This window comes from Pecten maximus, chromosome 12, assembly GCF_902652985.1.
Source record: "Pecten maximus chromosome 12, xPecMax1.1, whole genome shotgun sequence".
NCBI classification, from domain to species: domain Eukaryota; kingdom Metazoa; phylum Mollusca; class Bivalvia; order Pectinida; family Pectinidae; genus Pecten; species Pecten maximus.
The window spans coordinates 23,383,276-23,405,899 of record NC_047026.1 but is presented as its reverse complement, the minus strand read 5'-3'; the positions used below and the strand labels follow the sequence as shown (position 1 = coordinate 23,405,899).

Genomic DNA, 22,624 nt, shown 5'->3' with positions numbered 1-22,624 from the left:
AGAGTAGTATACCGCCGATGATATTTATTTTTAAGCATTTTATGAAAAAGGTCAAATATTTATGAACAAATGGTATGCTTTATGTCTTCCATACTCAGTCTACTCATAATTATTTAACATACAAAGAGTTTTATCAATTACCATAATCCTGCCAAAATATCAAAACTTTACCATTTGTGCAAAAGTATTGATTTTTGGCTTTGATGGGCGTCAATCCATTGACTTTTTGAACGATAATGGACATAACAGACCACCCTGTAACACTCCAGACCTTAATCCACACGTGTGACTTTCCTAATATAAAAGAACCCGTAGCACGAATACAAGTAATAATGCCGACATGTGTAGGCAACGTTCTTAAATGACTATCGCTATCAAACATAATTAGTACGTCAACTAGATTATATCAGTTTACATGACCGATAGTGATTAACAAATCCTAGTTCATTTGACATTATTTTTTACATTTTTATTCAAGTAAATAGCGTCTATGTTCTATCCTATTTACATAAATCGCATCTGATGAATACTTTAAACAATTAATACATTACCATTCTCAAAATAAGAGATAGGTGTGTAGGTGCGGTTGTGATGTTGTCTTTAGGAGAAACATGAAAACCGAGAAAGCTGCTAGAAAAAGACTTCCCCAGCACAATTGGCACGTTGGTGTTGATGATGGCGGAACATACAATTATTTTCAATAGAAGATCTATGTTATGGTCAGTCTTCCCACGCCAGATATGTATGAATAGTTTTTATCAAATGCCCAAGCGCGTAAAACACCAACTCATCTTTCATCACAAACTGGGGTGTCCTTGGTCCTCACGTATTTGTTCACATTATCTCACATGGAAAGATGTAAACCCTAACGTTGAAATTAGTTCTGATGAAAGAGAAATGTTGACTTTTGTCTACCTTCTGGATATATCACATATGCTAATTTGATATCTCACATGTTATTATCAGCATGTTCATGTTAAGTTTTCTAAAAAAAAATGAAGAATTGATATTGTAGCATTTCTCCCCCGAGACCATACTTTTTTTTTTCATTTTTGGCACAAAAAGGGCTCTGTAATCTTGCGTATGTACATGTAAATATCTATTTGTAATCATAGGACTACGGAGGCTACCAGTAACACACACAGGCTATTGTATTTGCTTCCTTGGCCATTAGGTGTAGTATGACACAACAAACACTATTGCGATATCAATTGATTTATTTTCGACGGCGGGGTCGGTTTGTGGGACATACGTAACGGTACCCGCTATAAACAAATGTAGCACTTGTTAATGAAGTCTGTTGAGCATGGATTTCAGAAATCTATTTATAGTAGCGGTGACCCCAATTCGACCCCAGGTGCTGGAAATGCAAACTCGTTCAAAAGTTGACGAATGTTAAGTGTTTGAAATGTTAGAAAAAATGGAACATCAATGAAGTCGGCAAAGCGAGGAAATCGAAATCTATTCATGGTAACAATGGCCAGGTGGTTGAAATTCGCACTCGCATAAGAAATGATAGATGTGAGTAAACGCATGGAGTTTCAGTAAAATCGGGTCATTAATGAAATTGAAACGCAAACTTGTAGAGGTGAAAGTTGTACGCGTATAAAGTTCCAGAAAAAAATGTATCAATGATGAAATCAGTAGAATGATGACATATATGTATAGTAAAATTGATCTTTATTTTTAAGGTGTTTGAAACATAATATCGTAGAAGAAATGATAATTGTGAGGACGTCGTTTGGTTACGTAAGTATGAATCTACCCTATATCCCCTAGACGACGCGCTGTCAGGTTTGTTTGTTATTGTCCTATCCCAGTTTGTTGTTGTCCTACTCCAGTTTGTTTGTTGTCCTAACCTAGTTTGTTTGTACTGTCTTATCCCAGTTTGTCATTGTCGTATCCCAGTTTGTTTGTTGTCCTATCCCCGTTTGTTACTGTCCTATCCCCGTTTGTTATTGTCCTCTCCCAGTTTGTTGTTGTCCTATCCCCGTTTGTTACTGTCCTATCCTAGTTTGATGTTGTCATATCCCCGTTTGTTACTGTCCTATCCTAGTTTGTTGTTGTCCTATCCCCGTTTGTTACTGTCCTATCCTAGTTTGATGTTGTCATATCCCCGTTTGTTACTGTCCTATCCTAGTTTGATGTTGTCATATCCCCGTTTGTTACTGTCCTATCCCCGTTTGTTACTGTCCTATCCCCGTTTGTTACTGTCCTATCCCCGTTTGTTACTGTCCTATCCCCGTTTGTTACTGTCCTATCCTAGTTTGTTGTTGTCCTATCCCCGTTTGTTACTGTCCTAACCTAGTTTGTTGTTGTCCTATCCTAGTTTGATGTTGTCCTATCCCCGTTTGTTACTGTCCTATCCTAGTTTGTTGTTGTCCTATCCCCGTTTGTTACTGTCCTAACCTAGTTTGTTGTTGTCCTAACCTAGTTTGTTGTTGTCCTATCCCCGTTTGTTACTGTCCTAACCTAGTTTGTTGTTGTCCTATCCTAGTTTGTTGTTGTCCTATCCCCGCTGGCTACTGTCCTCTCCCAGTTTGTTTTCCTATCCCCGTTTGTTACTGTCTTCCCCCCGTTTGTTACTATCCTCTCCCAGTTTGTTACTGTCCTCTCCCAGTTTGTTACTGTCCTATCCCCGTTCGTTACTGTCCTATCCCAGTTTGTTACTGTCCTATCCCCGTTTGTTACTGTCCTATCCCCGTTTGTTACTGTCCTATCCCCGTTTGTTACTGTCCTATCCCCGTTCGTTACTGTCCTATCCCCGTTCGTTACTGTCCTATCCCCGTTTGTTACTGTCCTATCCCCGTTTGTTACTGTCCTATCCCAGTTTGTTGTCCTATCCCCGTTTGTTACTGTCCTCTCCCAGTTTGTTTTCCTATCCCCGTTTGTTACTGTCCTATCCCCGTTTGTTACTGTCCTATCCCCGTTTGTTACTGTCCTATCCCAGTTTGTTACTGTCCTTTCCCCGCTGGCTACTGTCCTCTCCCAGTTTGTTTTCCTATCCCCGTTTGTTACTGTCCTATCCCAGTTTGTTGTTGTCCTTTCCCCGCTGGCTACTGTCCTCTCCCAGTTTGTTTTCCTATCCTAGTTTGTTACTGTCCTATCCCCGTTTGTTACTGTCCTATCCCAGTTCGTTACTGTCCTCTCCCAGTTTGTTTTCCTATCCCCGTTTGTTACTGTTCTATCTCAGTTTGTTTGGTGTTGTCCTTTCAGAGTTTGTTACTTTCCTTTCCAATTTTGTTTGTTGCTATCCTATTCCAGATGGTTACTCTCCTATCCCACTTGTCTGATGTTGTCCTATCCCAGTTTGGTACTGTCCTATTCCAGTTTGTTCTGTCCTTTGCCAGTTTGTTCTGTCCTATCCCAATTTGCTACTGTTCTATCCCAGTATGACTGTTGTTATTCTTTCCCGGTATCTTTGCTATTGCCCTTCCTAGCCTGTTACATATAACGCCACTGTGAATATATAAACAGTGTTATGATTTGACGGGTAAAATTATTTGCCATGATTGACAGCGTGTCCCGGGGCTGATGTATTAAAGAGGATCGGACAACTCACGGTGTTACCTGGGTTCAGGTAAAATATTTATTTATAGGAATGTAACTATAACTGCCAGTTTATATAATAATGTAGTGTGAATTCATTGATATCACCTCAGCGGAAATATATGATCCTATATGATCCAGTGTGTAGTAGGAACCCTTTAAGTACCACACTATGTAATCAAGGGCCAGTCCTGATTTAAGGTACAAAAACATATCACATGACGCATGTGGTGCGGATAAAAAAAGTATGATTCCATAGGCGTATTACAACCCAAACTTCATAGAAGGAATTTTACTGATTAATGTGTCGGCTAACGACGGAACAACACGGGAGCTTGAAAGATGTATGTAGAAAATCAAAGGAAACTGGTATGGTCGACATTGTGATATAAATGAGAAGCATTCTATTTGCTTGTGCAATTTGTCGTCAGACGTGTTAGATGCTTTCGGTTGATATGACTGATGGTTCCATGTTAACCGCCTGGTTCTCGTTTTAAGGACGTGATATAACCTTAATTAGACATAGATTTGTATGACGGGTATCGTCGATGAATCGGAAGACGCTTACCCTACATGAACGCCTGCTCATATACCCCTTAATTTGTTCAAGCGTCTGACTAGAAATCTACATTTTACTCCTGCTCTGTTCTTGTTTTATCGCGTTTGTGTTTGAATTTACTTGTTGGTATTGTGTGTTTTAGAACATTTCATCAAGTTAAGAATACCTGGTGTATTACCTGCACGTTACGACTCCTTGGATAAAAACTGAAATTACCATAGAAATAGAAACTTGACCGTAAGTGACGTCTCAGTTGGAAACAAACAGATGAGAAGCCGATTTGTTTGTTCTCACTTGTTTGAAGTTCTTAATTACTGAAATCGAAGGGAAAATGATCATATCGGAAGTGCCGTTTAGATTGATGTTTCAATACAAAATGTATTGTTATCATACTCCAAAGACGGTTTGGGTTCTATCATGACATAACTTGTCCCTGCCAATTTCGAATCAGAAGCTACCAATGCTTTACGAATTCTACAGGAAGCTATCAAATACCCGTATGTAACACCACGTGTACTTAATACACCTGCTACGTGTACCCAAAGTCATTCCTTCTGCGTTATTTTCCCACTACAGCATGGCGACCCGAGAAATACTCATCCAGATATGCCTGGTCATTACCTTTATACACTGCGTCGATAGCCAAGCGTTTTCATCAATCAGAAATCTGGAAATTATTTACGCCGAGGAAGGCAAATTGTTGGAAGCTTTAAGAGACTTCGTGAACAGGTCGACAAAGGAAGGACTGTCTGTGGCTGACAACATCACCAGGTATGTATTCTTTTGGATGCCTGTTTAGCATAGATCTTTAACGTTCTACCTGTTCAAGATTCCTCTGCCACCCCTAAGGTCACGGCAATAATACAATTATATCACGGCATTTCTTTGATATTTGAACACCTGGACTCTGCAGGCAGGATAAAAATAACCACCCCTACCTTGAGGACGTCACAGAGAGAATTTTCCCAAACATACCCTCAAAGTAAGGGAAGATTTTATTAATATTAGTATGAGAAATGTTCGTGTCTGTTAGATACATAAACAAAAAAGAATACCGTCATGATAATGAGACACTAATTGAAAATAAATTAAATGAAGGCCATATACTAAAGCGAAAAACAAAAAACGGAACCACTATCCATATCAACAAGTATCAAGCACGTCTGGCTTCATATCACATAAGTAAATAGATTATTTCCAAATGTGATCATGATGTTGACCATGAAACTCCCCATTGTCGTCATCCATTTGCATCTCTCGAAACCTTGTCTTATTAATTTCACCGTCAGTAGTCCGCATCTGTCCTAGAAATTTTGATTGTGGGACCAAGCCCTTGAATATCGAATCTTGAACTGGGACATGTAAGCACCGTAGGTAGATGATGCAGGTGTGTTGCTATCTAGAAATGGGGAAAATAGCAATTGGGAAAATAAAATAACCACGCTTATTATACAGCTTAGTTGTCAGCTGTCCGATTTTGTTACGTTTTAAGTAAAGATCGAGGGAAGTACATTATGTCGAAAAGTCTGTCGTGTCCTTGATTACACGTTGTTCAGGATATATCATATCGACACGGACAACACATAATTGATAACACATCATCAATATACCTATGAATTGAAGGACTTCGCAAAGTCTGTATTACCTTTTCTTCAACGTTATCACCATCGTATTGAATCAATAACAAGTCGGTCAATAGAGTTGCACTGTTTGTGCCCATTGGTATGCCAATAGTCTTTTCGAAAATATGGTCACCAATCTCACACGTTTGGATGGCAGAAACTTTATTAAGGAGCGAATATTCAGGTTTGATCAAAGATATTTGGCGATTGATCAAAGTCTACAAACAGTATCCCAATAGGACTGCAGCCCTGACTTTATTGTACGAAGAATATAGACTTTGTTTATAAGGATTAAACGAGGTAGATCCGCACCCTTCTTACTATCAGGTATTTTGAAAGAGTTCAATACTGAAGAATGATTGGACAATATTTCATCTTTAGAAAAAAGACAATATGTAGGTAGGGTTAACATGTATATCATAATATGTGAATGTTAAATTTCTATATGCATTATTGATATCTTTAAATTAAATATTCCACTAGTAATCTTTTAATGATTTTTGTATATAAGATAATATGTATGTTAAATTGCTGTATGTGCATTCTTGATAACTTAAATGAAGCATTGCATTTGTAATCTTTTAATGAGTTTTTTGTACATAAGAAAATATGTACGTTAAATTTCTGTATGCATTCTTGATATATTTTTATCAAAAATTCCATTATCAATCTTTTAATGACATTTTTGTATATCAGAATTCGTGTATCAGAATATGGGTGTTAAATTTCTGTATACATATATTCGTCTTAACTGTAAAATATTAATTATCTCTTTAGCTACGCCATTCATTAGTATTAATCTATTTCTATAACATTCCCTGATGAATATTGTCTCCGTATATATTCTCATTAAACTGTACAAAACAGAGCGTTTTTAGAATGTTGCTTTTTACTAAATCTGCCAGCCTTTATTTGCTTGCTAATTCCAACTTAACAGAACATTTTTTCCGAAAACGCTTTGAGTACATGGTCAACCAGGTAGTATTTGGAGGTCCAATTTCTAGGTATTTAAGCACCACGTGATATTTCTTTGTTTAACATGAAATCAGGACGGATACCTGGATGTTTAAATGGAGTGTTATCAGTCACGTTGTATTTCAGGGTACAGAGCTAGAAAGTGTTTATTGCGTGAAAGGTTAATTTGTGTTTTTAGTTATTTTTATTATGAATTTATTTATTTTACGTATACAGACTGGTATTCATATATTTCTTTTACGATACTGTTAGTATATTTTTAACAGCAATTACACTACCAGATGATTAGGCACAGAAAAAACGGTGAGTATAACATACAGATACTTTGCCAACTGGTAGGAATAGTTTTGGTTTTGGTTTGTTTTATTTAACGTCCTATTAACAGCCAGGGTCATTTAAGGACGTGCCAGGTTTGGAGGTGGAGGAAAGCCGGAGTACCCGGAGAAAAACCACCGGTCTACGGTCAGTACCTGGCAACTGCCCCACGTAGGTTTCAAAATCGCAACCCAGAGGGGGAGGGCTAGTGATAAAGTGTCAGGACACCTTAACCACTCGGCCAACGCGGCCCCTTGACCCCTGGTAGGAATAATCAAAATATTAAATAAGTTAACTTAAAGCATTATCATTGTTGGATTTGAGGTAAATTAACGTATGATAAGCAGACGAAGGTTTTTTTCTTGAATTAACAAGTAACGTTTATTTTCCTCCAGCTTTTTGAATAATGTAGAAGAATCAAGATCTCATGTTCAAGATGTAGAGCAGTGGATGGGAACCCCTATTAATGCCCTGAATTTCGTTTGTCGGGTTGTGACGAGATGGGAAAAGACAATGGCGTCCCTGGGATGTGATGCATATCGGGAAACAGAGGCTTTTCAAGGTACAAAACACAAATGATTTATACACAACTATTCACAAAGAATAAAACACCAACAATATTACAACCGTTCGCAAAGAACAAAACGCCGATTTATACACAACTAAACTAAATATACAGACTAAAAATGTGAACAACTACACGCAAAAAGAAGTTTACACTGAAATTGTCATGTTCGATATTGACTAACAAAACAACGTCAAGCACATATGTATTCGTTTTATTTCAGATCTGACCCGTGTTTGGACGGCAGCTAAGAAAAATACAAATTATTGGCCTACATTATTAGACAAACAACAAATCTATAAAAGTATTTTGAGACTTTGGAAGATGTACGATCTTAATCACGTGGATATTCTGAGTGGGAAAATAGGGAAATCACAGACAGAGCCATTGTCATCTTCCCAAGTAATAGAAATGGTGAAATATTCGAAATACGGCAACATGGTGTACAATGGCGTTGTGTTGATCCAGGCGCTACACGACCGACGAATGAATACTAAACTCGATATAGACAATAGTGTTTCGGAACAAGAGCTAGACATTGAACTCGCCTCGGCATACGCAGATGTAAGTAAAACAGAACCAAAGTCTTAAGATCAGTAGACTAGATCTGACAGGTCGCCAGGACCAACATTTGTTATACATTGGTACCGTTTTATAGAGCCACATAAATTCCGACCCTACATACAATTATAGAATATTTCCAATTCTGGTACTTCATATGTACATATAGTATTTAATGTGTAAGGGATATTCAAAAATTACTCCAATATTTGTCTTTTATTTTTGTGATAAAAGATTTTAATTTCATATGAGATTTTATGAACAAGTCTATTAACTTTTATTCGTGCGTGTGTTGTTGAGTAAAATTTAAACTACTGTCACGAATTAATGTACTACATAGCATTATGTTGCATTTTCCATTACATGTCAGGAATTAATTGTGATTTCAAAATTCGAACAAGCTGCGTGATGAATTGAAATTGTGGTTTCATTTCATTCCGTTTCATATTGTCTCCCACATTTTGACTTTTAAACACATCAAAATTCAAACTTTCGTATGCCATGAGATTTTATTACACATGTTTTTTTCAACCTTTTTTCGAGTCTTGGCGATAGATACATTAATTTTGTAAAATGAACAAACACATTTTATGTATGTCATTAAATGCACATTTTTTTTCGCAGTATAGGTACCCCGAAAAAGTCATCGACATAATGAGTAAATATGAAGATTCCGGTGAGTTATAAGTATACAGTTTGTTTGGATTTATATTGGTTAACAAGCTATGTATTAACATCTAGGGGGGGGGGGGGGGGGGGGGGGGGTGTTTATCGGGCTAACCTGTCGTCCCACTCCCAGGTGTAGCGACCGCTCTTGTATGTCTTGGCCGGGATCAGAACCCAAACCCTGCTTCAAGTCAACTTAAGGCCAAAAGTGATGCAGTTTCACGTAAACAAAAATAGTTTCGTTTATTTATTTTTCATCCAGCAAAGAATTTGTTGAATCACTAGCGCCATCTATTATGGGAATCCGCAAATATGTAATGGTCAGAGTGAAAAAAGCAGATATACAAAAAAGGTTTCTTTTTCATTAAGAAAATAACGAACTATTGAACACGAATTAAATCTAGCTAAGTTCTGTACACTTACACATTTAGAGGTGGTTACCGCTGAGGCAAGTGGCACATTTCTGATAAAATTGAACAAATTACAAATTCAAAAAAGGTGCCATTACTCAAATATTTATACAAATCCTTCTCCGATCAAAATCGTCCGGGTTACAGCTTGATAAATGAGACCTTTATACATAGTTCTCGAATCCCATAATTTAATGCGAAAAATATTATCTGATGTAGAATCTATTGACCTGACCGATGGAACATGTGTTCAAAAGAAACAACAACAGATAACGTCATAAACAAAGGAGAAAATAGTCATGGAATAGACAGCATTCAAAGATATCTTTCAGAAAAGAGTTCAATCGTTGGAATGACATCATGCCTTCGATATGCATCGTCACTATACAAGCTTTAGACAGGGCTATTTTAAACATGTACATTGTTTTGTTATTCCTTATCAACCTGGATACTAGATCGTCCAATAAAGTCAGAGAAAGTAGGAATAGAGGCAAAAGAATATCTATGTTTGAAATTTATAGTTTTCAGATACTTAAGAATGTATATATATCACGTTAGGGGCTACCACATTTAATGTAATAGCTCACATTAGTTCTTTTGTAGTGGTCGGGCATAATTCACACAGATGTAGTGGCCGGGCATAAAACTCCTTTCAAGAACGTAGGGTATGAAACACTGCTATGGGAAAAGGCTTGAAGCTAGTGCTGTTGCAGTGGTCACCATTATGAGTTTGAATCTCGCACTGTTGTAATGACCATACATCATAGACTTGTTCTTCTTTTACGGTTATTTTTTTGGTTCCTTTTCTAAACCAATCTTGTTTTACGTTGCCAGATGAAAGACTGGTACAGCTGCGGTACAATAACCTAGTAAGAAGGGCGTATGAACTCCCCGTTCGACACCGACGGAACGAAGTGACGCCACCAAAAAGGAATTGGGCAAAGGATAGGATACAGCACAAGCTTCTCTGTAACGGAGACATGAGGGTAAAACACAAGCTTCTCTGTAACAGAGACATGAGGGTATAACACATGCTTCTCTATAACGGGGACCTGGGGTATAACACAAGCTTCTCTGTAACGGAGACATGAGGGTAAAACACAAGCTTCTCTGTAACAGAGACCTGAGGGTATAACACAAGCTTCTCTGTAACAGAGACCTGAGGGTATAACACAAGCTTCTCTGTAACAGAGACCTGAGGGTATAACACAAGCTTCTCTGTAACAGAGACATGAGGGTATAACACAAGCTTCTCTGTAACGGGGACCTGATGGTATAACACAAGCTTCTCTGTAAGAGAGACCTGAGGGTATAACACATGCTTCTCTATAACGGGGACCTGATGGTATAACACATGCTTCTCTATAACGGGGACCTGATGGTATAACACACACTTCTCTATAACGGGGACCTGAGGGTATAACACACACTTCTCTATAACGGGGACCTGATGGTATAACACAAGCTTCTCTATAACGGGGACCTGAGGGTATAACACACACTTCTCTATAACGGGGACCTGATGGTATAACACACACTTCTCTGTAACAGAGACCTGAGGGTATAACACAAGCTTCTCTATAACGGAGACCTGAGGGTATAACACAAGCTTCTCTATAACGGAGACCTGAGGGTATAACACTTGTCTATAACGGAGACCTGGGAGTTTTTTTAATTAGATATAGCCTGTAAAAAGGACTCCGTCAAGCCGGCATATTAAAGTAAACCTTATAGTTTAGTAAAATAAGTAAAAACAGTTAACCCCACCCATTGCGTCTTCTAGTATCCCCAACGTTTACCAACAGAAGAAAAATATACATTGTTTGGAGTTTTTGTTTTTCTGTTTATCATATTTGATTGTGGTTTATATATATTTCACTTACACATGTTTTGTTTGGTAGCGGGCTGTAGAATCGCCCTCAATGAAGTGCCTATATAGGAACACCAGGATGAAATATTACACAGTGAAAGAGGAGATCGTCCACGAAAACCCACGAATATCCATATTCTACGACCTTATATCAGAACAGGAGATATGGCAGTTACGTAACTTGGCCGATAACCAGGTACATTTCGGTGTGCATGACGCCACATCCGTTATGTCTATGTTTTATTTTCATTTCAAAATAATCTCGTTTTTGAAAAATTGCAAATTTCCCCACAAAGGTATAGATATCAAGAAAATTAGCAGAAACGTTTAATTTTTGCCGCAACGCAAATGCTGGCACAAAGATCACTCGCGTTAATTTTCATGATAATCGGTTCGTTATTTCCTGACCGTGTCGTATTCCTTTACTCTTCTGTGAACCATGACAATAATAGACTTGAAAAATAAAATGCCGTCCATTACACAGTATACTTGAAGGTATGACAATTCTGAAGTTTAGGAGGGGGAATCGCTATTAAAATGAAAAATTTGCTATAGATAGTTGTTTCATTTCGCATAATTACCGAATTTACTAAATGAACAATTTTACTAATCACTGAAAAGTTGGATATATGACTATCAAACATGTCTTACTATTGAATCCTCAAATATCCAACTGACCAATTTGAAAGTAATGGATATTCTTAAAAATAACTTATGGAAAGCGATATATTCAGTTGACGAATTTGATGCTATGGCACGCCTGTTTAGATAAAGATTAAATCGGTGGAAGGATTACGAGGAAATATATTGTACACAAGCTTGCGTCGGACGGACGGACCCAACCACAGGCAAAGTCATTGCTATATATTACTATTGTCATATTGGTGTTAAATGTTTAACATAGTCCACTACAATATCAATATGCCTTGTGTTAAGTATATATCGCTATCTATTATATACAATGGTGTGTGTTTCTAAAAAAGTGATGACTGTCATGATTTAACATTCAGATGAAGCAGTCAGTATCGTCTGAGGAAGACAGGAACTGGGCCAAACACCGAGTCAGCCAATCGTACGTAGTACCATGGTATACTATACAATGTCATTATCCATTGTGTTTTATATATAAACAGTCTGTAGTTGGGAAATAAGCTGTAACCTACAACATTATCAGAGACGTATAAACGTATTACAAACTGGTGAGGCCAAATTTTGGGGAATAATGATGTTTGATTTGAAATGTACAATAAGTTAGAGATATATATCCAGATACATATTATTAAATGTGTTAGCCGGTTTGTATGAATATCGTTGTTTTAAGTAGGCAACCAAAAAATACGTAATGTCTTGAAATTCTGAAAAGGCTGATAATATCGAAGAAAGCACATAAACGTATAGTCCGAATGATTCTGACTACCATCCGACCGGTCCCTACCACTAAAACGGATAACTAGTCAAGATCTGTTTGACTATGTCACTGTAAGGAAATACATTGTTTACATTATCGGGGTTAAAATACCACTTAATCTGGTAATGTTTCTCAACCCAATCCTGAAAAAATAACATATCCAATATATCTAAAGAACCTTAAATATTATCAGTAAAATATGTTTAAATTGTTATAGAGCTTGGAAGGCTGGTTCTGAAGACAGCTTACTGGCTAAATTAAATCGAAGAATACATTTAACTACTGGATTCAAAACCGGGCATGGTGACGCGAGCTCACAGATGGATCAATATGAGGTAAAATTTGTTATACACGCAAAATTGTACAGAGAAGTTTCAAATCGTTCGGTTGAACATTTGAAATAGGTCTCCTTTTACTGTACTCTTCGAATTGTCTGCTTTCTGCTTCTACTTTGTGCTCGCCTTCAACATACTGAAGTTTGTCTTTGCATTGTTTAATGTCCTTTTAACATTTAAGGTAATTAAGGTTTATGTAATAGCATGGGTGGATGTATGTGTATGTGAGCGTAATTAAATATATTTCTATACCGTGGGTGTCATTTGTTGGTGTTATTTAGATATATTTCTATACCATGGGTGTCATTTGTTGGTGTTAATTTGATATAATTCTATACCGTGGGTGTCATTTGTTGGTGTTATTTAGATATAATTCTATACCGTGGGTGTCATTTGTTGATGCTAGTTTGATATATTTCTATACCGTGGGTGTCATTTGTTGATGCTAGTTTGATATATTTCTATACCGTGGGTGTCATTTGTTGATGCTAGTTTGATATATTTCTATACCGTGGGTGTCATTTGTTGATGCTAGTTTGATATATTTCTATACCGTGGGTGTCATTTGTTGATGCTAGTTTGATATATTTCCATACCGTGGGTGTCATTTGTTGCGTTTTTATAAGAAGCCATATGTATACACTGTCAGTGATGGCATTTTTGACAGAAACACTTTTAAACCATGAACAAGAAACAACAAATAACTTGCTTTAATATTTTCTTGTAATACTAGTATAATGATTTCATAAGACTTAGTATAGTGTATGTTTATGTAAAATCAATCTTTCAGATCACAAACTATGGAGTGGGCGGGATGTATGAGAGCCATTTCGATTGTAGGGTAAGTACTATATAGTCAGTCTACGTATTTCTGTTGAGTGAAGATTTGTTGGTTTTCTGTAGTCAATAAAAAATAAACCGATTTGATATTTTGGTTATTTAAACAAAGGAATAACTCCCAGTGACAGGTTTATCGTACAGTTTGTTATGCTTCAAGGTGGCGAGATATTCGTCTCCTTCTAAACAAAATAAGTTTGATTTCCACAGCATCATTTGAGAAATGCCAGGGTTGGGAACCAGAGATTTTCCTCATACAAAGTGAACATATTCGTCTCTTTGTCCACAGACGTCTGCTTCTGATTAGTATTTATAGAAAAAATATCTTCTCTTACTATACCAACGTTGATATCGTAGGTGTAGGGGCTACTTTTTCGGCATAGCCGTATAATATTCTTTTGCTCCCGGATATGACGTGACAGGTGGCGTTACTGGTCAAGATGAAGTATGTGATTGGTCAATGTAGCGGTCAATACAAAATGCAGATATGCAGTTAAAAACGAAACAAAGTTAAGATTGAATGCAAGCTGAAGAAGTGGATGTATCTTTTCAAATGACACATTGATAAAATTATATTCCTGATTCAAATGCAGTCTTATTATCACCAAAAATGATTCAAACTGATATAATTTTGTTATCCGCGCTGAAACGCACTAGTTCGTTAATTTTTGTTCACCAGCAGTTTAACATTATAACCACCAGCATTAAAACTATGCCGTTTATCTTTTTAAAAGATATTTCTTGTTTTCCATTAATACTTACAAGAAGCAGACGCCTGTGCTTTGTCAAACAAATGATTGCTTTTTGAAAGTTATTCTTTCGCAGTTTTGTTTTTTAGAAACTTAATAAATATTCATTGAAGCCAGTTCAATAACATTTATAGATGTCGTTCATTTACATCTGATACAGTTAAAGTGTCACAATGACAGAAGTGGTTTAAACTGCAATAGTAAACTCAGTTTATGGCTTGAAATCCTTACCATGTTTATATATACATTCAAGGTATTTGCCCGCCGTGGGAATTATATAAACAATGCAATAAAAGTCGGGGCGACTCGTCAATCATTCACAACACTATATGTTATAATCATGGTACAAGCATATAATTCAATGGTAAAGAAGACGACTGGATACCATGGCATCGAACTACCCTGCAATAGTATTTATGGTCGTTAAAAACACTTCACAATGCCATTTACCAGCAGATTACTGTCCTTTATAGTTGTTCAAAATATCACAGATTTGTTGAACATGCACAAGCAGATAAATTGAAGCTCTATTAAAGAGTTCATTCTAACTGCCGGTCTTATTTTATTAAGTTTTGTATTGCTAACGGACGCATATGTAATGTGTAATGTTGATTTGTTCTTTGTAGTCAAAGTCAACATGGGTCAATATTGAACAGGTTCCAGAAACATATAGGAAGCAAGTCAACACAGAGACGGATAGAATGGCTACGTGGATGTTTTATGTAGGTATTGTTTGTTGGGATGATCCAGCATGGCTGTTAATAGGACGTTACACAAAATAAACCAACCAATAAACCAAGATTTACACCTAAGGATAGCGGATTTGTTCAAACTACATTTTACGGGTATTAACAATAAGCCAGTGTCGTTGGTGTAGTTGAGTGACGACGTGGTGATTTTGTCTCGCATTGAGTAGTGGCGCACTCCCGTATCTCTCGTCTCCAATTGGGTAATGACGTGGTTCTTCCATCGCCCATGTGGTAATGGCATGGCTCTCGTCTCTCATCAGTGCGACTTTCGTATCTCCCATTGGATGATAATATGACTGTTGTGTCGCCCATTGGATGATGGTGTGACTGTCGTGTCTCCCATTGGATGATGGTGTGTCTGTCGTATTGCCCATTTGATGATGGTGTGATTGTCGTGTCTCCCATGGGATGATGGTGTGACTTTCATGTCTCCATTGGTTGATTGTGTTACTGTCTTGTCTCCCATTGGATGATAGTATGACTTTCGTATCTGCCATTGAATGATAATGTGACTGTTGTGTCGCCCATTGGATGATGGTGTGACTGTCGTATCTCCCATTGGATGATGGTGTGACTGTCGTATCGCACAATTGATGATGGTGTGATTGTCGTGTCTCCCATTGGATGATGGTGTGACTTCCGTGTCTCCCATTGGATGATCGTGTTACTGTCTAGTTTCCCATTGGATGATAGTATGACTTTCGTATCGCCCATTGGATGATAAGGTGACTGTTGTGTCGCCCATTGGATGATGGTGTGACTGTCGTGTCTCCTATTGGATGATGGTGTGACTGTCGTGTATCCCATTGGATGATGGTGTGACTGTCGTGTCTCCCATTGGATGATGGTGTGACTGTCGTATCGCCCATGGGATGATGGTGTGACTGTCGTATCTCCCATGGGATGATGGTGTAACTGTCGTGTCTCCCATTGGATGATGGTGTGACTGTCGTGTCTCCCATTGGATGTTGGTGTGACTTCCGTATCTCCCATTGAATGATGTGACTGTTGTGTCGCCCATTGGATGATGGTGTGACTTTCGTGTCTCCCATTGGATGATGGTGTGACTGTCGTATCGCCCATTTGATGATGGTGTGACTGTCGTGTATCCCATTGGATGATGGTGTGACTTCCGTGTCTCCCATTGGATGATGGTGTGACTGTCGTGTCTCCCATTGGATGATGGTGTGACTTTCGTGTCTCCCATTGGATGATTGTGTTACTGTCGTATCTCCCATTGGATGATAGTATGACTTTCGTATCTTCCATTGGATGATAATGTGACTGTTGTGTCACCCATTGGATGATGGTGTGACTGTCGTGTCTCCCATTGAATGATGGTGTGACTGTCGTGTCATCCATTGGTTAATGGCGTTGCTCTCGTGTCACACAAGGAGTAATAGGGTGGTTCCCGTGTCGCCAATTGGATAAGGGTGTTGCTGTCGTTTTGCTTATTGGATAATGATGTGGCTTCCATGTCGCTCATTGGGTAATGATGTGGCTCTTCTCGTCTCCCATTGGATAATTGTATGGCTTTCGTATCGCCTAATGGGTAATGTTTTGGCTTTCGTGTCGCCTATTGGATAATGGTGTGGCTCTCGTATACCATTTGATAATGGTGTGGCCCCGTATCACCTATAGGTAATGGTGTGGCTCCCGTGTCGCCCATTTGGTAAAAGTATGGCCCCCGTATCGCCCATGGGGTAAAGATATGGCTTTTGAGTCGCCCATCGGGTACTGATGTGGTTCTCGACTCCCATCGGTTAAGTGTGTGGCTTTCGTATCGCCGTAATGGGTAATGTTTTGGCTGTCGTGTCGCCCATCGGATGATGGTTCGGCTCTCGTACCCCAGTGTCAGTCAATCGATAATGGTGTGGCTCCCGTATCGCCCATTGGATAAATAAAGATGTGGCTCCAGTGTCGCTCATTGGGTAAAGGTATGGCTACCTTTAAGGACTGTTGCTGCTCTCGTGTTCTTCGTATTGTTCTGTTTCGGTTTGGTTTCACGGAAAACCGCAATTTTGTATGTAGGTAAATCGAACAGGGTCGTAAAAAATTACAAAATTGTTTCTCAAGCTTAAAAAAACCTTACCGGTGGACTAGTTGACACACGTCACCTGTTAGTAGATAAAACAACCACAGTTCTGCTTAATTGTCGTTTCATCTTTTGGAGTATAACCGTGTTCAGCTCTATCTAACATTACATGTCAGAAAGAGGCTCTGTTGGAGCTGGTATCCTTAGAGAGAAAATGATGGTGTTAAAGTCCCTTCAACTAACGCCTCTACTAATACATATAGGCAATGTGTATAAAGCTTTTGACGTGTATGATGAAATGTGTGGGAATGGCTCTACGTGGGGATATGAATGTAGATTTATCTAAACTTGCGAATATAGCAGAATGTATTGTGTCATAATTTATGTATTGAATTCGTATAGAGGAGATATGTGTGAAGTAAGATCAGTCTCATATAAGAAATTAAGTCCACATACGTAAAACAGATCTAGAGGGTCGGTCAAGGACAAATGTCATCGTGGATGTGTTCTCTATTTATAGATAATCTTATACATTGTATACGGGTTAGAAAAACAAAAAAGTGGAGTTGTTATATGTTCAATTATTTATCTCTATTAATACTACTAGCTGATTATACAACTCTTGTATATTCTTTCGAAAACTTATGGTGCCAATTGGGTTGTGTTCTAACATGGGCCAATATGTATAAACTATAACATATGGAAAGAAAAGCAATGCGATTTTACCAAGAAATATAAATAAACAACTAAGTGACAGTGTAAACCATATTAATTTTATATGATAAATGTGCATGATACATTGTGATTAGCGGAAGTAAATCCCACAGAAAAAGTAATGAAACGGAAACTGCTCTCTTTGAGAGAAAATTGGTGGTATGGCACCTATATCATCAAAAAGTGTATGAGAACGCGTCATACTTCCGGCCGCTCTATAATGTGTATGGGAACGAGTCGTACTTCCGGTCCCTCTATATTCTTCTGAAACTGAGGACAAATTACATTGTACCTTTAGAGAAAAAGAAATTCTTCAACGTTCACAAAGATATTTTCAGCTAACTTTGGGTTATGGAAAATACGAGGGCCGATTGATATGGTGTGGGCCTCATCAATCAATCAATCAATCAATCAATTCTTTTATTCCTCTTGACTAGAGATACAAATTTTTAAACATGCTGAAAAGTTATTACAAAATTTATGTTACATTAGCTTTAACTGGCAAAGTCTTTTCTTTCTTCATCATATTTACATGTTACAGATATAATATTCAGATAGTTGAATATCACATATATAAAACTGACATTTACTTATTTTCAAAGTAGAATTTGGCTGCCTTGAATACATATTTCGCACTTTCTAGGTAAAATGTATTTGTATCTTTGATTGGTGATGACTGTACAGTCTTTTTACCTAAGATGCACCTCAAGAAATCCTCGTGAGGCAGATTGTTTAAGTACACACCAAAATAATCCCCTTCAGTATCTATACACTTTTGCCAGCGGTAATTAAGTGCATCAATGCCACTTTCATGGAACCCTTTCTTGGCTGTTCAGAAAATCATCCACTGCATGTATGACGTCATCATCGGACTGAAAGTGGGTACCTGAAATAGCTGTTTTCAGTTCTGGTCAGATGGAGCAACCATTTCTGGGGTTGCAACATTTTGACAGGTCTTTCAGGAAAGGGTTCATCGGCAAGGCTCTGTCGGCCGCGCTTCAATTCCGTCACCCACCTTTTCACTGTAGCATATGAAGAGGCATCTTTCTCTAGTGTTGCTACCATATCATTATGGATATCCTTGGGTGTTAAACCATTTTAATGCAAATATTGGATCACTGCTCTTTCGCCGATTTTGTCCATTTTGCAAAAGCCTCTTGTCTTGTTTGCTTGAGAGTGCTACTTCGTCGATACAAACTAACCAAATGAGACCAGTCCTTGGGTACACGGTCATATACAGTCAGAGAAAAGTAGGACTTAAAAAGAACATCCTTGAGTACCTCCTTCAATATGAGGCTCACAACATATCAATCATCCCACGTAGAAGGAAATATAGATAAATGCAGAAAGACTGTAACGCAAATACAAAAATATAAATCTATACTCGATTATATCATTGGAGCTACACTTATAAATTCTGATATGCAATTCATGGGACTGCGGGGGTGTCAATGCCGAAATCACTCGCCATAGAAATGGAATATAAAGTGATGATATACAAAGAAGTTATGACGCCATAGTTGAATAACATGGAACCTACATTTGGTTTATTTTGTTTAACGTCCTATTAACAGCCAGTCATTTAAGGACGTATAAGGTTTTGGAGGTTGAGGAAAGCCGGAGTACCCGGAGAAAAACCACCTACCTACGACCAGTACCAGGCAACTGCCCCACGTGGGTTTCGAACTCAGGGGTGTAAGGCTAGTGATAAAGTGTCGGAACACCTTAACCACTCGGCCACCGAGGCCTCTTGAAACCTACAACCAATCAGTGCCGCTAGCAAGGCGACACATGTGTCCATAGTCCGCTAAATCTGACCATATTCGCAGGCTCCAAAATTCTGACCGGTCGCCCGTTATTGTCAGATTTAGAGAGCAAGTGTGTCCATACATGCAACATATATTCTATAAACTGGTGAAATATAAGAAATTATTGACTTTGTTAAAACTTGTATCGTCACTGCTTATATCATCACAAGATATCATATATAGTACATCCTCTTTTTTCAGCTTAGTTCTGTCGAAGAAGGAGGCGCAACTGTTTTTCCGAGACTTGGAGTCCGAGTGCCAGTGACAAAGGTAGAATGAGATTTAGAATATACAATGCGATCATATTGTATCAATTCAGGATAATTTTTCCATCCGATTCCGTATTGCAAACAGCTCTACGGTTATAAGTGTTGTTTTTTTGTTTTTTTTTTAATGTATCGGGGTATGGTGAAGCGAGCCTTTGAGGACCACTTTTACATTGGTCGCATTTTGAGAATAGTTCAACTCGATTATGTCCAGAACAAGAAAAGGCCGGGTATGTTTAGGCCAGGGGACAGAACTCAAAGCAATTTCATAGGGGCGAACGCTCATCTAAAGATCAAAAGTGAGGCAATGTCAAGGGAGACATAAGGAAAAAGAAAATTGATTAGAAAGAAGATAAAAATCAATATCCCATATTTAGTCGCCTCTTACGATCATCCAATGGGGGCAGCAGATCTTACGTCTTATCTGTAGGGCAGATATGTAGATGAATTTAAAATCAATGTTTGTTTCAGAACCTTATTATATAATTAGACGAATAATATAACATACCGGGTACTTTTCTCCAGCTCAGATTTCAGCCGTTTATCAACTGCCGTCGTCTTTTTAAACATTTTTGAGGTAGTGGGTTGATAGTTCAGTTGTGTATTTTTTTAATCCGTAGTTAAATGACGCCATGTTTGTTCCTATACAGGGTGTGGCGTTGTTCTGGTCTAACATGGATAAAACGGGGTCTGTTGATGAAAGACTGCTTAATGCTGAGTGTCCAGTTATTCACGGATCAAAGTGGAGTAAGTATGATATTTCACTGTCAGGCAAGAGTATATAAACAGTTTATATGTGAAGAGAGATGGGGACATACCATCAATTAACAATAATAATATAGTATATCGTATTACTTGAGTCTATTGTTATCTTATCCGAAAGTTAATAACTCTGACGTGTTATGGTGTTATTTGTTGGTGAGACACAAATATTAAGGTAGAAAGAAGCAACATTGATCTTTTAAGGGAATATTACAAAGAAACAATGATTAAATCACAGGTTTATTTAAGTAGTTACATGTTTTATTTATTTATTATTTATTTCCAGCCGCGAAGAAATGGATTAGTTATGAAGAAAACTTCCCTGCCTCCAGCAGAACTTCATGAAAGGCAGTCTACAACGTATCATACTAAGGCTAATTTCATTGAACACATCTTTCATCAAATTAAGAATGATTCACATCACAATTTGTTTTTTCAAACACGGACAATAATGAAATAAACAGTGTTGATAAATATATCGAGAATACCGTAGTTCTGTGCTTAATTGTGAAGAGAAACTCGCAGCATCCGAGTCATCAGTTGGCTAACCACTTTCTGTAGCTTCCTGTAGCTCTTTAACCATGTGTTTATGAAGTGGTTAACAACTTCCTGTAGCTGTTTAGCCACGCGTTTGTGAACTGGTTAACCACTTCTTTTAGCTCTATAACCACTTCCTGTAGCTGTTTATCCATGTAGCTCTATAACCACGTGTGTGTGACCTGGTTAACCACTTCCTGTAGCACTTTACCACGTGTGTATGAAGTGGTAAACCACTGCCTGTAGCTGTTAAACCACGTGTGTGTGTGTGAACTAGTGAACCACTTCTTGTAGCTTCCTGTAGCTCTATAACCACGTTTGTATGAAGTGGTTAACCACTTCCTGTAGCGCTATAACCAAGTGTGCGAGACCTGGTTAACCACTTCCTGTAGCGCTATAACCAAGTGTGCGTGACCTGGTTAACCACTTCCTGTAGCTCTTTACAACGTGTGAGAACTAGTGAACCATTTTCTGTAGCTCTATAATCACGTGTGGGTGAACTAGTTAACCACGTGTGTGTGTGTGTGTGTCAGCTGTTATTCACTTCCTGTATATCTATAACAACACATGTGAATTGGGCAACCACTTCCTGTAGCTGTTAAACCACGTGTGTGCGCACTGGTTTTCACTTCCTGTAGCTGTTTAACCACTGCATAGCTCTATAACTACATGTGTGAGCTGGTTAACCAATTCCTGTGAATTTGATGGTTTAGAATGTCAATTATTTTACATAAATTAAATCTTCATTCTTTCTATATTTATTATAAGAGGACCATGTGCCATAACTGTCATCTTACTCTAAAAAAAAACCTTGTACTACATAAAGTATACGTTCTCATTAGCAAGTATATATAGGTACTGTTGGCCATGGCAGCCATCTTGGAATTTGGACCGACCAAACAAATAACAACACTCGGTCAGGACCATCTCAGGATCATTTCTGGTAAGTTAGAGCTGAATCTCACTGTTGGAACCTGAGAAGAAGTTTGAAATAGGTTTTGTTCCCTTTCTTTCCTTTTTATGGCATTAGAATTATCTGGTCCAAATAGGATTGGTAACAATTTTTTTTTTGCTTTCATTAAAAAACATTGAGACACTCTGTTATTATACAGACTATTAGGACCATGATATTGATTAAAATGCAGAAGGAGTAGGATTCAAAATCATCTAGTTTACAATAACCAAGAGATGGCTCATCTTTCAACCTGATGCATTGGATATGACACAAAAGGCTACATACAAGTGTATATATCAAAATAAATGAGAACAGTGATGCTTAACTACACATAGAAAATGAAAAATTCCACATCACCTCTTTAGTACTTTTGTTGC

The 22,624-nt window shown here is 38.0% G+C and overlaps 1 protein-coding gene across 1 annotated transcript; it reads left to right on the top strand.

Annotated features, from left to right (window-relative positions):
• The first annotated feature begins 4,535 nt into the window (after positions 1-4,535).
• On the top strand, positions 4,536-21,240 carry LOC117339455 (prolyl 4-hydroxylase subunit alpha-1-like). The gene is made up of 13 exons (XM_033901040.1): positions 4,536-4,879; positions 7,416-7,582; positions 7,809-8,149; positions 8,771-8,822; positions 10,057-10,208; positions 11,124-11,288; positions 12,103-12,164; positions 12,718-12,835; positions 13,626-13,676; positions 15,048-15,143; positions 19,929-19,997; positions 20,644-20,740; positions 21,042-21,240. The coding sequence occupies exons 1-13, from the start codon at positions 4,686-4,688 to the stop codon at positions 21,098-21,100; spliced, it is 1,623 nt and encodes a 540-aa protein (XP_033756931.1). The 5' UTR covers positions 4,536-4,685; the 3' UTR covers positions 21,101-21,240.
• Positions 21,241-22,624: the final 1,384 nt, after the last annotated feature.